The following is a 13041-nucleotide window of genomic DNA, read 5'->3' on the forward strand; positions in this document are numbered from 1 at the left end:
CCCCTACTTGTTAAGGCTCCCAGATGGGTATCTTTTGCAATAAATTTTTTGTTGTTTGATTAAAAAATTGACTAGCAGCTCCCACTCACTCTCTCTCCTAGGCTGTAAATTAATTGAATGGCTCGGGCTCACTCCCCAAAAATGTTTTCTTAGTTTGGATGGGCATTTTTACCAAGTGGTAGTTTTCTAAATCTATTTTTTGGTATTATCCAATCATTAAATTAATTTTCAAAATCAAATCATTCTAAAAATTACTTTCAATCCTTCTAACCCTACTCAAAATTAAATATACCAATCCATAATTAAATTGGTTAGGCCACCATTTGCAACCTAGAGTGGTCTTCAACCTTTATTGACCCTTAGAGTGGCATTAATTAATTAATTAATGCTAGTCCCTACTAGTATCACCATTGATACTCATTGGCTAAATAACTATCCTAGGGTCAAAACTAACACCAATTGAGCCCAGTTGGCATAACTTATTAAAAATTTTGTCTTTTATGCCCACCTCATCCTTGGGGTCCTTGGCCTATTATTATGAAATAACTGCGATGTATATCACATGTGCTAAAAGACCTTGCACATTTGATCAATATCTAAATCAAATGTTATCGACTAGATTAAAGCATCTTAAAATTTTATGTCCCCATGACAACCTGTCTCCATTTATAGCTTGTAAGAGGATGTGTGAATCTATCTAATAACAACCCCTATGGCTATGGGAGAGTTGGGTGTCTATGTACAATGGCAATAGTAAATCCATCATTAGAGAGATGAGAAGTGACTTCAATAGAACTCCATCCTCGATACTAGAGGGAGTGGTGGATGGGTCAATGCCCTTGTTGTCTCAATCCTCAAGATATCAACTTTGATCATCTAATTCAGCTCTAATCAGCTGAGAGAAAGTGGAGGGTAGTCAAGACTATATCAAAAGGTGGGAGGCTGTCTATGTCCAAACCATGTAGGCTCATCCAGACAGTCATGTATGAAAATCAATAGTCCTTCTCACCCTCTACTACGAGGAGTTGTCTAGATGAACTTGATGCCAATCTAAAGTATCTGTAGTATGGAGCCCCCATAGTCTCTGCCAAAAAGTAATTTCCTCGAGGTCCCTGTCTCTACAAAAGTGTGCAAAGAATTTAGGTGGCACTACAATTCCTCCAATGAATCTCAAATGATAATCATATCATCTGCAGACAATAATATCAGTAATGGCACCCCTGCTAGGCTAGCTCCAACTCCTCCTCCATCAATGTAATCACACACCTTATCTACATATAAACAAAACCACATGGGTGAAAATGGGTATCCTATCAATCCTCTTTGATAGCCCCCTAGGTGCTCATACACAACCTTTTGTTCTCTCATATAGTGTATAAATTTCCCATTTTAAACCCTTTGGTACTTCAATATATTGTAGTCTCTGCATGATTTGTGTACAAGGAATTGCATTAAATTCTTTAGTGGAAATTCACAAAGCAGCAATAGATCCTCTTGTCTTGGGCTCGACCCTCCTCAATAATGGCTCTAAGTGTGAGGATATGGTCCAATGTGCTATACTTGAATCTGCAACCTCCCTATCCTTGTGCTCTCTTACCTTGCACTTGAGCCCACTCATTGAGTTCATGCTTCAATATAAATCCATATATATTGACCAATGTATGGCGAATCATAATATGGTGAATCATAATAGTCCTATAATTGTTAGGGGTCAAATGTTTTCCACTCTTAAAGAGTGGGATTATAGTATCGTGTAACTAGCTTATAGGGAACCCCTCACATACAGCTTTATTGTGCCAATATGGATGCTAGTATGTCCTAAGCATGTGAGAAATGTTTTGATGCTAGTTTGTCTTCATCATATGCCCTTCCATTTTGTAATCTATAAATTACATCCTTAACCATTTTCCAAGTGAAAAAAGATCACTCGGTTGGTCTACAAGCTTGTGGGGGACTGCATAGGTGGCTATCCTACCACATCATATAGTTGTCTCCCATAGTCAAGCCAAGCATTTGGTGATGTAATATGTATGGGGGGATATCTCTCATGAAAGATCTTCCATGCACTCTTGCTATCCCATCCAAAAAATAGTTGATATACCTTTATCTCTAGTTTCACCAAGTAGTCTTGATTGTTCTTCCATACAATGCATTGAAGACGACATGCTTTAGTGCCTAGCTTCACCTTTCTCAATAAGCAAGCACGAGAAACTCTATATTCATCATCATATCAACTATTTTGGGGAGTAGTAGAGTGTATGGAAATGCATACATGGCTTATTTGTGCATGGCCTCTATGAAGTCCCTTGTACATTCCTCCAACGGTCTGTTCAAGCCCAATGTACGTAAACTAGTTTGTAGAGATTCACCACATATGTGTAAGGTATCCTCTATAAAGTAGTACTTGTGATGTTTAGAGAGGCATGGTGTTCCATGTTTTACATGTCCACAAGAGATCACAAAAGTCATAATAGAATGATCTTCTTGTAGAATTTACAATAGGAAAGTAGCATATTGCTATGAATATATTCCATAGTCTTCATGCATGTATCCTAGTCCATAAGTATAGTGCATCATCATTTGTCTTCATTCTTTCTACACCACCCCTTTGAGGTCTTCTCGACATAGTATGGCCACACCTCCAAAACCCCTAGTGCTTTCTGATTTTCTAGCGATTGGATGAATGCAATGCACTTTTCATGTTGCTATGTCTATGTTTCAAAAGTTATGTTCAAAATAACAAGCATCCAAGCGTAGGGCTCCATTCTAGTTCCATATCAACATCCTAAGTGTCTCATAGACCTCATACCATTATGTAGACCTTCTATCAATGATGATGATATGTCCATCCGTGTAAATAGCCAATCTATGAGTAGCAAACTAAAAGATCTTCTTCACTAGCAAATTAGCATCATACAATATGCAAGCATCTATTCCAAGGATGATTTGGTTTCTTGGTATGTTGTGCTTTCTTTAGTTTCTTTGCCGACAACATAGTTCACTTGTGACTCTTGTACTTCATGCTTGTAGTAATTAATGAATTACCCTTTATGAAAAGAAAAATAGGTGTGAGAGAAATAAATGCTAAACATAAGAAAGAAAATAGGGAAATGCAAGTCTATGGAGAATGTTGCAACACAAATGGAGTGGAGTGAAGAGTGATGAGGTGGAGTGAGGAATACAACTAGAAGAGGAGATTTAGGAATGGAAAGAAATCATGCTTCTATTATTTGATTCACTGTGTACAATGTCGTTGCCTTTTTTATAGATAGGAGAGGGCAAGAGAAGATCTCCACACAAGATGGAACCTAAGAGAGAATAAAAATATCTGCAAAGAATCTACTCGATCATCTCAAAAAGTCTCTAGAGAAATCTCATGTGCTTAAGTGGAAAATTCTCTATAAAAACATAATGTGAAGGCAAAATATCAAAAGCGTCAACTAAAATCTCCCTAAAAATTCATGTAAAGTGCCTTCAATATACAAGCAAGTAAAGTGCTCATCTTTAATAAGAGCATGTTTTCATGCTATGCAAGTGTTGAATAAGAGCCTGTCCTTTTGCTATGCATATGAGAGGTGTACAATTTGACCACCATTAGATGGCTCACCATCCTCATTATTAAGTGAGCATGGAGAAATTGTCAGAGGTGAACCTTGAAGGCCTCAAACGAGATGGTGAGTCAATATCAATCAAGTTCATGGTCTAAGAAGTTTAAGTATTTTTGTTCTTGGGGTAGTCCCTATTATAATGATATAGACAACTAACTTAAGTGAGCATGGAGAAATTGTCGGAGGTGAACCTTGAAGGCCTCAAATGAGATGGTGAGTCAATATCAATCAAGTTCATGGTCTAAAAAGTTTAAGTATTTTTGTTCTTGGGGTAGTCCCTAGTATAATGATATAGACAACTAACTTATACAAATCCGACATGAAGGAGATATCCAAACCTATAACACAACATAAGATGGTTAGGAGGATTTTGAGGGGCTCTAAGTATTGTCAAAGGGGGAGTAGGAGAGGTGGCATATGCATGTGGGAATGGGGTGGATAGTAGGGGGGATTTGATGGAAGGGAAAGTTGAAGGGGATGCTACATAGTAGGAGCCATGAGTTTGTGGAGGAAAAGTAGCACATCTTTGAGGAATTTAGGAAACTTGAGAGGGAGTAGAATGAGGGAGGAGAGAAGGTATGAGGAAATTTACCCATGGGAGTGGTTTGAGGCCCTTGTAATAGCAGCATTCATAGTTCTCATGGGCCACCTTGCAGTAGCAACTACAAATTTTCTGCTTTGGGGCATTCACTTGACACATTCACTTATTGGCAATGGGTACATCAAGAAGCCGAAAAGTGGGGTTATAGGCAATTTTACTCCTGAGCTCCTTGATTTCTTTCCTTAGGAACTCAAGCTATTGCGTGTTGCTCTTGGGTTCGAGTTCTCTTCATTTTCAAAGCTTGGGATTCCCTTGCTAGTTTTGCAACAATATCATCAAAAGTATTAGAAGATGCAGCAAAAGAGGTACCTAGTTGCAAGGATAGCTTGCAAGCATTCTTGTTCTTTATTACCAAACATTGGAATGCATTGAGACTGGCAAATGCATCCAAAGTCTCCCAAAACTTTTGTTGGGTGCTCAGTGGAAGTATGCAAGTGATCCATTGTCACACCATGAAGTCTCCTTAACACAAGACGAGAGAGCCCAAAAAAAGTGGAAGAGATTCTCACATCTTAATTAAATTCATTCAATATATATTTGTACAAATATTGGCTCTAGGAGTGCACATCATCAATATTTCAAATGCCTTTTGAAAAACCTTTTTTAAAGCCTTTGCACAAAAATCAACCTATTGCCCATGATCACAAAAGCACGGTCTACTACCCATGACCATGCTATACACCATGACTTGTCTTGCCTAGCATATGTATTTCACCTCTTGTACTCGACCATGTTATCCACCTTTGCCTACCCAGTATATGAATGCATGTATGTGGATGGCACCCAGGTGTATTACATTTTCCTTTGCTAGAACTAAGGCTGTCCCCAACCACATAGCCTCCTGGTAGATCAGAAGCAGAGCCCAAATGGCCTCATGCATGGGTAACTCTAAAACTTGAGAAAATACTAGAGCTTCGTCCTCCATGTACCCTTATTTTACTTGTGAAGCAACAATTGTTCTGGCACTACTAAAACAACTCCTAAAGCCATTCAACATCCACTAACTCTAGCTCCTCTTGAGTTGGCGTTGTGGTAGGAATAGGTCCATGATGCTTTGCAAGGTTATTCAATTAGAAAATAGCTCCAAATTGATAAATCACATCACTTAGCTTCTTAATAATGTAGAAAGGTCCCTTCTTCTAAGGTGCTAGCTTAGATGAAAACTCCCCTAATTACTTCAAACATTGCTTCTAGAATTGAGATGGGATCATTAACCTTGTTGAAACATCAACTCATGCTGATCTTTGTCTTTGTAAAGAACTACTTGAGCACAAAAGATAATGCAAAGGAAATATCCACCTAGGATCCAACCTACACACGAGACGTGACACAAGCTATATCAACAAATATATGGTTGGTTTGTCCATCAGGACTTCACAATGCTCCAAGGACGACATCGACAATCAAGTTCTCAATTTTTGAAAAACCACATGCCAAAAATGACTAGTGAACTTAGAGTCTCAATCATTGACTATTGCATCGATCAGACCATAAAGTCCATAAAGATGCATAACAAAGAGACTAGCCAACTCATTTCTTTGAAGGTCGTCATTGTGGGAATGAATCAAGCAATTTTCAGGAATCGGTGAACCACAACCCAAATTGCATCATGACCTTGATTCATACGGGATAGTCCTACTATAAAATCCATAGAAATGCTACTCCACTTCTTATCAAGGATGCATAATGGATTGTGACATCCCAACTTTTTTGTGTCGTTCAACTTTATTAAGTTGACAACATGGGCACCCATGCACTAAAGACTCAACCAAAGTTGACCACCAAGGCCAAAGTTCAATGTATGCTAGGGTGTCTTATACTTGGCATATCATGACACTCACACAAAAGATTTTTGCATATATCCTAATTATTAGATACATACATTTTATCATGTTTAAACAATAGTCCATCGTATGGAATACTTTTATACTATCTTTCTCTTGGTAGCTAGCTTTCAAGTGTCCAAACCGCCAAAGCTTCTTGGGTTACTAGGTCCATCTTGGACTAATTGCCAAATCTTGCCAAAGTGAAAATCATTTTAGTAATGCCCTATGAGAGAAAGATAGAAATCAATCAAATTTCAAAGAAGGCATCAACTTTAAGGATCGAACTAAGAGCATCGGCAACCATGTTAGTTGTGTCCTTTCAGTAAGGGTTGTCAAAGTGTAAACTTTATACAAGCTCTACCTCGCCTTGCAGTCATGGACATTGTGCTAATTGTTGAAGTACTTTAACGAATAGTGGTCAATCCAAATAATGAATGGATCACCATACAAATAATGACAACAAATTTTAAGTACATGAATGACCAATAGCAATTTGCATCTATATGAATTGCAAAATGTTAATTTGGATTATTAATCTGCAATATTGATATAGTAGTAATCAACCATTTCAATATTTGAAAACATTGATCGAGCTTATTGGTCCAAACAATTAGACTTGTGTGCTTTTCTTGCTTTGGATACCCTCAAGCTAACATGTTAAGGGTTTAATAATATGAGCATAGTCCTTCACAAGCTTCCAAAAGAAATTGGTAAAACTCAAGAAAGATTGTACTTGTCTTATGGTCCTCAAAATAGACCAATATAGCTCTACTTGAATCTTTTTGTGATCAATTCACATACTATTAATTGAGATGATGTGTTCGAGATACAAGATCTCCATGTGAAAAATTTCACACTTGGGTAGCTTTGCAAACAAGCGCTCTCGTCTTAAGAGATGTAAGATGATATAGCACTACTTGAATATTTTTGTGATCAATTCAGATACTATTAATAGAGATTATGTGTTTGAGATACAAGAGCTCCATGTGAAAAAATTCACACTTGGATAGCTTTGTAAACAAGTACACTCAGCTTAAAATATGTAAGATGATATGGAAGAGTTTGCATGCTCCTCTTACAAGTTGCTATGGTAAGTATGTCATCAAGGAAAACATAATCAATGCACATCCTATAGGAACTATCTTTCTTCTTGACCAACAAGACTGGTGAGTCATAGGGTGAAGAACTAAGTTCAATGAATCCCATCTCTAATAGATCCTTGATTTGCTTGGCAACTTCTTCATTCTCACATTTAGGCAACTTGTAGGTTGGCTTATTCATTGGTTTGAGTGAGGCTCCAAATTTATGGGGTGATCAACCACCCTTTTAGGAGGTAAAGTTATAGGCACATGGAGGAAGTCTTTGTACTCCTCAAAAAGAGCCTTCAATGCCAAATTATTTACTAATTCTTTGGATTGATTTGATACCTCTTCATTTAGGTGCAATACAAATATTTGAGAGTGCTTTTAAACTCCTTCAATTATTTTCTAGTGATAAGTCAAAAATAAGATTTATTATGGATTCCTTGCAAATGAATGAGTTGTCCCTCACTAACAAACTCCATATAAAGCTGTGAGAGATCCATAGTAATCTTGCCCAATGTCATCAACCAATCACACCCTTATACCACATCTATGGGGCCCATTTCCAAAGCAATCAAGTTCACCTTCGCATAATAGTTTTCAACCAAATGTAAGGGAACTTGTGAGCACATTTGGGTGTTGATTTCCTCTTCTCCATTAGCCACGTGTACCTTAATGGGATGATGTAAATAAATGGAAAGACAATCCGACCTATTAATTTTTGACTTATTTACAAAGCTATATAGGTCCGGCAATGTTTGCATGAGGCCCTAGAGCAAGGTCCCCTAGCATGCCAAGAGGAGTTTGACAAATAGCCTATCATCTAAAACCCCATAAATTCGAGATTGTGTAGGCTGCAACTAGGAGAGGACTCTCACATCAAGTGGGTTGAGTGGAAGATTAGCCTTGCCCATTTTGTGAGGATTTGAGGGACGTATACATGATGGCATATCAAGAGATTCTATAGCAAAATTCATGTTGTCGGAGAGGAATAGAGACCAAGAGGAGGGGAGATTGATATAGTGATCCCTCGAGATTGAATAGCCCTCTCTTACAAAGAGCTAATGCAACGAGAAGAGATATGGACAACAAAGTTCTTGCATGTGGGCATCCCCTTGCAGCAGGTGGAAGGCAGAATTGGTGATGCTCCTTAGGCGCTTTCTTCATAGTATAAGTGGGGGTGGCCAACTAGCCACCACTAATAGAGGACAAAAGGGTGTGGCTTTCCCTAACATCTCTTGAAGGATGATCCATGTCATTAGCCTCCAAGGGAAGTTATGGTAGCATGACTTGTACATACATTTGTCTAATACTCAAGAGTGGCACCTTTGTATTTGGGAGAGCCGACCTCTAGACAAGTTGGAAAGGGATCCAAGAGAGTGGCTCTCGCTAGCAATGGCAGTTACAGAGCTTCTTGGCCTAGACAACCAGGATTGGTAGGATGTTTTGATGCAAGATGATATGGATCGGGCACCCTCATGTAGTAGAAATTGGGCAAAACATAGCATCATGGATGCTTTTTAGTGAACCATGTGGTGATGCCTATGGGATAGTTGACGATTGGGGAAAGTGTCCTACTTCATTTGGCTTCTTGCACATGGGGGCCTAGTAGTTAGAAGTTGATTGGCCTAGATACAACTGAATGGAGTTTGTAAGTGTTGCCTATAATAGTGCTTTGAGACTCTAAGGCAATGTCTCTAGTCATGCAAGGTAGCCTAGGTGGTGTTGAAAGGAGTCCACCATATTCTCTATCAAGTTGCACCTACCGTGGGTTACATTTCTTGGGGGTTTTTTGCTAGAAGTTAATTAGCTAGGGCTACCATCTATTGTATGAGGCAGAGATGCATGAATGACATGATCTTAATCATTGAGGCAGGCTCTTGTGCTATGGTCACACTAGATGCCTTACCCAAATGCCAATCACTAGAGCCTATGGTGTATGATCAAATATTTGGGAGTTCATTGGAAGCCTCATAGGGTGGCACATCTAGAAGGCAAATTGCCAAATGATTTTTGATGCCTTTGGTATTCGTGACCATGGAAGAGATCTAAAGATCTTTATCCACCCACTTCAAGGCTGTTGGGATTAGCTGCAGGAGGGCAACTCCCAAGCTCGGCAGTAAGAGCTCCAATAACAATTCAAGCTCACTTGGGGTGGCCATGGCTTGTTTTTCATAGTGCAAACAAGTAGATCCAGGTGATGATTACCCCTCCCCCCCCCCCCCCCCGCCCCAAAAAAAAAGCCTGAATGGCTTATGTCCCCCATCCTCCCCAGACTGCCTTGAGAGACTTGAATATATAATTTTGTTTTGAGTTTCAAACAACTCTAGCTAGATTGTCGAGCACATGTATTCCACCCAAAAAAGGTGAATATGGTAGGCCTAGCGAGCTTGAGCCCACCACATAACCAATAAGGTATTTCCATATTTGCATTTACCTTATGAGGCCGGTGTCACACCACGATATGGATGGATAAGTAGTGGAAAAAGAGGTGTCCACCAAATTACATGTCATAAGATAATTAGATTTGATTTTTGCGGTTGGAGGACACTTCTGGGCAGGGGATCTCCCCCGTCCTGAAATTCGGGCGCACCCACTGCACAAGAAGATAACACATTTATTTAAAAAAGGGATTGGGTGACTGATCAGAATTGAACCACTATGAATCACCACACACCACAAATTTAATACGAGTGGGCCAAGCCTCTTTTGGTGATATGCAAGGGCGCATTTAGTGTGTAACCAAATAGATGGACAACTTGTAGCTGTCCGAGGTTGCATGTAACCACCCTAAGACTTCCATTTTTCAGTGCATTGCCTCAAACATGTGTGTGAAGAAGAGTGGGGTAACTAGACTTAAGAAATGTACTTTCTTCCGCAACTGCTGTCTGAACCCACCCTAAGGAAACTTGTTGGGTATGACAGAAACCTGAAACTAAGAAACTAGGACCAAAGGTTTCAGAATCCCTAATATTGGCATTCGCAGCACGAGCTCAAAGAAGACTGCTGTAAGAAAGGGAGCAGCTTGGAGGCTCATCTCATAAGAGGGCAGAGGAGGAAAGCAGCCCAGGTGGTGGCGAGGAAAGAGGGTAGGTTCGGTGGCAGCGTATCACAAAAGCACAGAGAGCAGGGATGGTGGGATTTCAGTAAAGGGGCGAGCCGCTGATGGGAGGCTGAGGAGGCAGAAAGACATGGAGAGAAATGCACCCAAATTAGGATTTAAGCTGCTAGCACCCCCAAGCATTTTATTGAGTACCATGACCAATCCTACGATGTTTATGGAAAGAGATCACACATTTCAAGTGGGCTTGTAAGGATCACTTTGCAGGCAAAAGCAGGCAAACAACTGGCACCAACAGTTTATACAGCTATTAAAAAGGGTGACCCGAAGGCTGAAGTCAAGCAGCAAGAATGAGCTCAACTCTAGCAATGTAGATAGGCTGCAGGGTGTATGGCTTTCCTTTTCTCCAACTTTTGAATCAGCCCTGGTTTGGAATAAGAAGAGGTAAAAGCCCCTTCCCACCCAGCTCTTAGAGGGGCAAATTCACCCTGCAAGCACTACAACCATACTGCCATACCGAGTGCAAGTGGGGGACTCCAAGTTTTTCAGAGAGTTAAGCGGGCAAGTTAGCACCTTCGAAATTGTGAGTGCTTCCATACGACTTGGAAGTGCAAGGGATTCCACCAATCATAAAGTGCAAATATCTTCTTTTTCTCTTCCTCTGTGATGGTTGCTTTGAATCCCCCACTGGCGCCGGGTGGGAAGAGGCTCTAAGACAGATAAGAGGCATGAAGAGTTAGAAGGCATGCTATAGCCTGCTCTACTTCTGAGTTAACAATTTGGTGTCGCCCATGAAAACTCAATAAAACACTTTCCAATCTCTCTCGTATTACGAGCAAAAGGTCTTAAGAGCCAATATAACAGGCCTTTGATAGAGGTATCTTTGACAAAGCATTCTTTCAAACATTCTGGGCACCCAAGGCAGGTAGACACGGTAGTCCAAAAATGCTACGCATTCCAGTTTAATATGTGACAACAGCAAAACCTTGACTGCATAGATCTGGGTGACAGAGCTACTGCTGTTTTTAGGTAATGGCAAATGTGTGGCTCTACCTGTGATCCTTATCAGCTGTACACTCTAACTGATCTAATGAGCTTAAATTCCCAAAAAGTCAAGAACTTGATATTTGGCGTGTCAATATCACAAACAAAAAATGCACTATTGGATAAGTCCATAACTTGATCTGAAGACGTAAGTTCTAATTTGTCAGTATGTATAGTATGCAAGCATGCAACTTGAGCTCTTGTCAAATGCTTTATGTGGGAAGCTTGCAAGCTCAGGCATACCTTCAGTAATACCTAGAACTATGGATGTAAGCTACCAAAAAGAAAACTTCTCTCAACAAGTACGTTTTCTTCCACACCTATACAAGTTGGATAATAAAATATGCCACACACAGCTCTAAATATTAGAAGCTAACCTTCATGATCCATCCAGAAATAAGATGTCCACAGAAAATCACCAGAGTCAATGCCTGCCATCGCCACAAGTTGAGACCCAGAAATGTCACCTTTTCAAGACGAGGTATTCTGACAGTGCAAACTAAGAGAGCCACCAGTCCAAAGAGGCTAAACCATTGAAGAACTACCAGCCACCTGCTTTCATCGTCCTCTTTGAAATCCCCAATGAAGTTTTCATCCAAAGGGTCTGGCTCTTCATCTTTGTTCGGTAAGTTGGCAACATTTATTTTCATACTAGACAAAGTGTCTTCAGGGTTGGGATTTGCCTGAGCTACACCAATATTCTGAGGCGGCTCCTGTGAGGGGACCTGACAGCTAGGGTTACCACACTCCGATGTAATTGCTGCATTTTGTGCCAGTACTGTGTCAGGGGCCAAGGAATTTCTCTTAAGCAGACGAGAACTGCTGTATGCAAGCTGACCTTTCATGGCAGGAAACAAAGGGGGCGGGTCCAGCAACCGCGACTTAAGGCGGCCAAAGGTGCGGACTTTCATGCTTCCCAGTAAAGGTTCTGCTACTGCAGATGAATCAGACCCACTACTCTCATCACTTTCATCAACCAAGGCATCCCTAGTATCTGTCCCTGATGTGTCAAAGGATGCTGTCATCGCTGCAGATAGACCTGAAATTACTTTCCTATCATGGAGTTCTTGCTTGTACTGCTCTTCTTCATTTGTTTTGACTCCCCAAGGACTTGATACATTAATGGATTCAGGCTCGCTGGCTGCATCTGCTGTGGTCAGTCTGAGAGGATGCTCGCCAATTCTCCTTCCATGATTCTGTTCATTATTATCTTTCTTTAAAGCTGCAGGCAAAATATTTAATTCCTTAGCAGCCTCAGCTCCTTCTTCTTCCAACAACGGGGCCATATGCTGGTTAGTATGCATCACAAGCAGCAGCACAGTGCCGAGAAGGGCAATCGACCACTCGTAAAGAAGCTAGTTGACATTAGCTGTGAATATGAGTAGCATCAACTTGCATGAACGCAAATACACAAGCCATGACCAATGCGGCTGAACAATTTAAGATCAATTGCATGCACTAATTCTTGATTAATATCTGCGCTGGTGTCTGTTAATACTCGATAACTCATGATAGAGTCCCAGAGTGCCCACCGACGAACCCATACACAGGGCACCACCACCATCGACCGCCGTCTCTTCATCTTCTGCAGCTCGCTCTGTAATGGACGGTGTAACGAACGGTCAGCCTCTCTAAGGTAAGGTAACTTGCTAGCTACGACAGCTCTCGCGGTCGTACAGGTGTATCGACTTGCTAGCTTTCCACGGACACTAAGGGTGGTGTCACGCGTAGCCCAGAATAGACTTACAAATAGAGCAAGTATGGTGTTTTTTGGCCTCTTTACTTAACAAGGGTGCAATATCTTGCACAAGAGCATTGC

The 13041-nt window shown here is 40.5% G+C and overlaps 1 protein-coding gene across 1 annotated transcript in view; it reads right to left on the reverse strand.

The window, feature by feature from the left end:
* LOC148009097 (mechanosensitive ion channel protein 5-like) overlaps positions 1-12508 on the reverse strand; it is a 243735-nt gene extending 231227 nt beyond the window's left edge. Inside the window, exon 1 of the mRNA XM_087673813.1 lies at positions 11600-12508. Coding sequence (XP_087529939.1) covers positions 11600-12508 — 909 coding nt within the window. The remainder of the gene's footprint in view (positions 1-11599) is intronic.
* Positions 12509-13041: the final 533 nt, after the last annotated feature.

The sequence above is a fragment of the Lygodium microphyllum genome, unplaced genomic scaffold, assembly GCF_053477565.2.
Source record: "Lygodium microphyllum isolate KBCC unplaced genomic scaffold, Lygodium_microphyllum_v1.1.10 scaffold_40, whole genome shotgun sequence".
Lineage (NCBI taxonomy): Eukaryota > Viridiplantae > Streptophyta > Polypodiopsida > Schizaeales > Lygodiaceae > Lygodium > Lygodium microphyllum.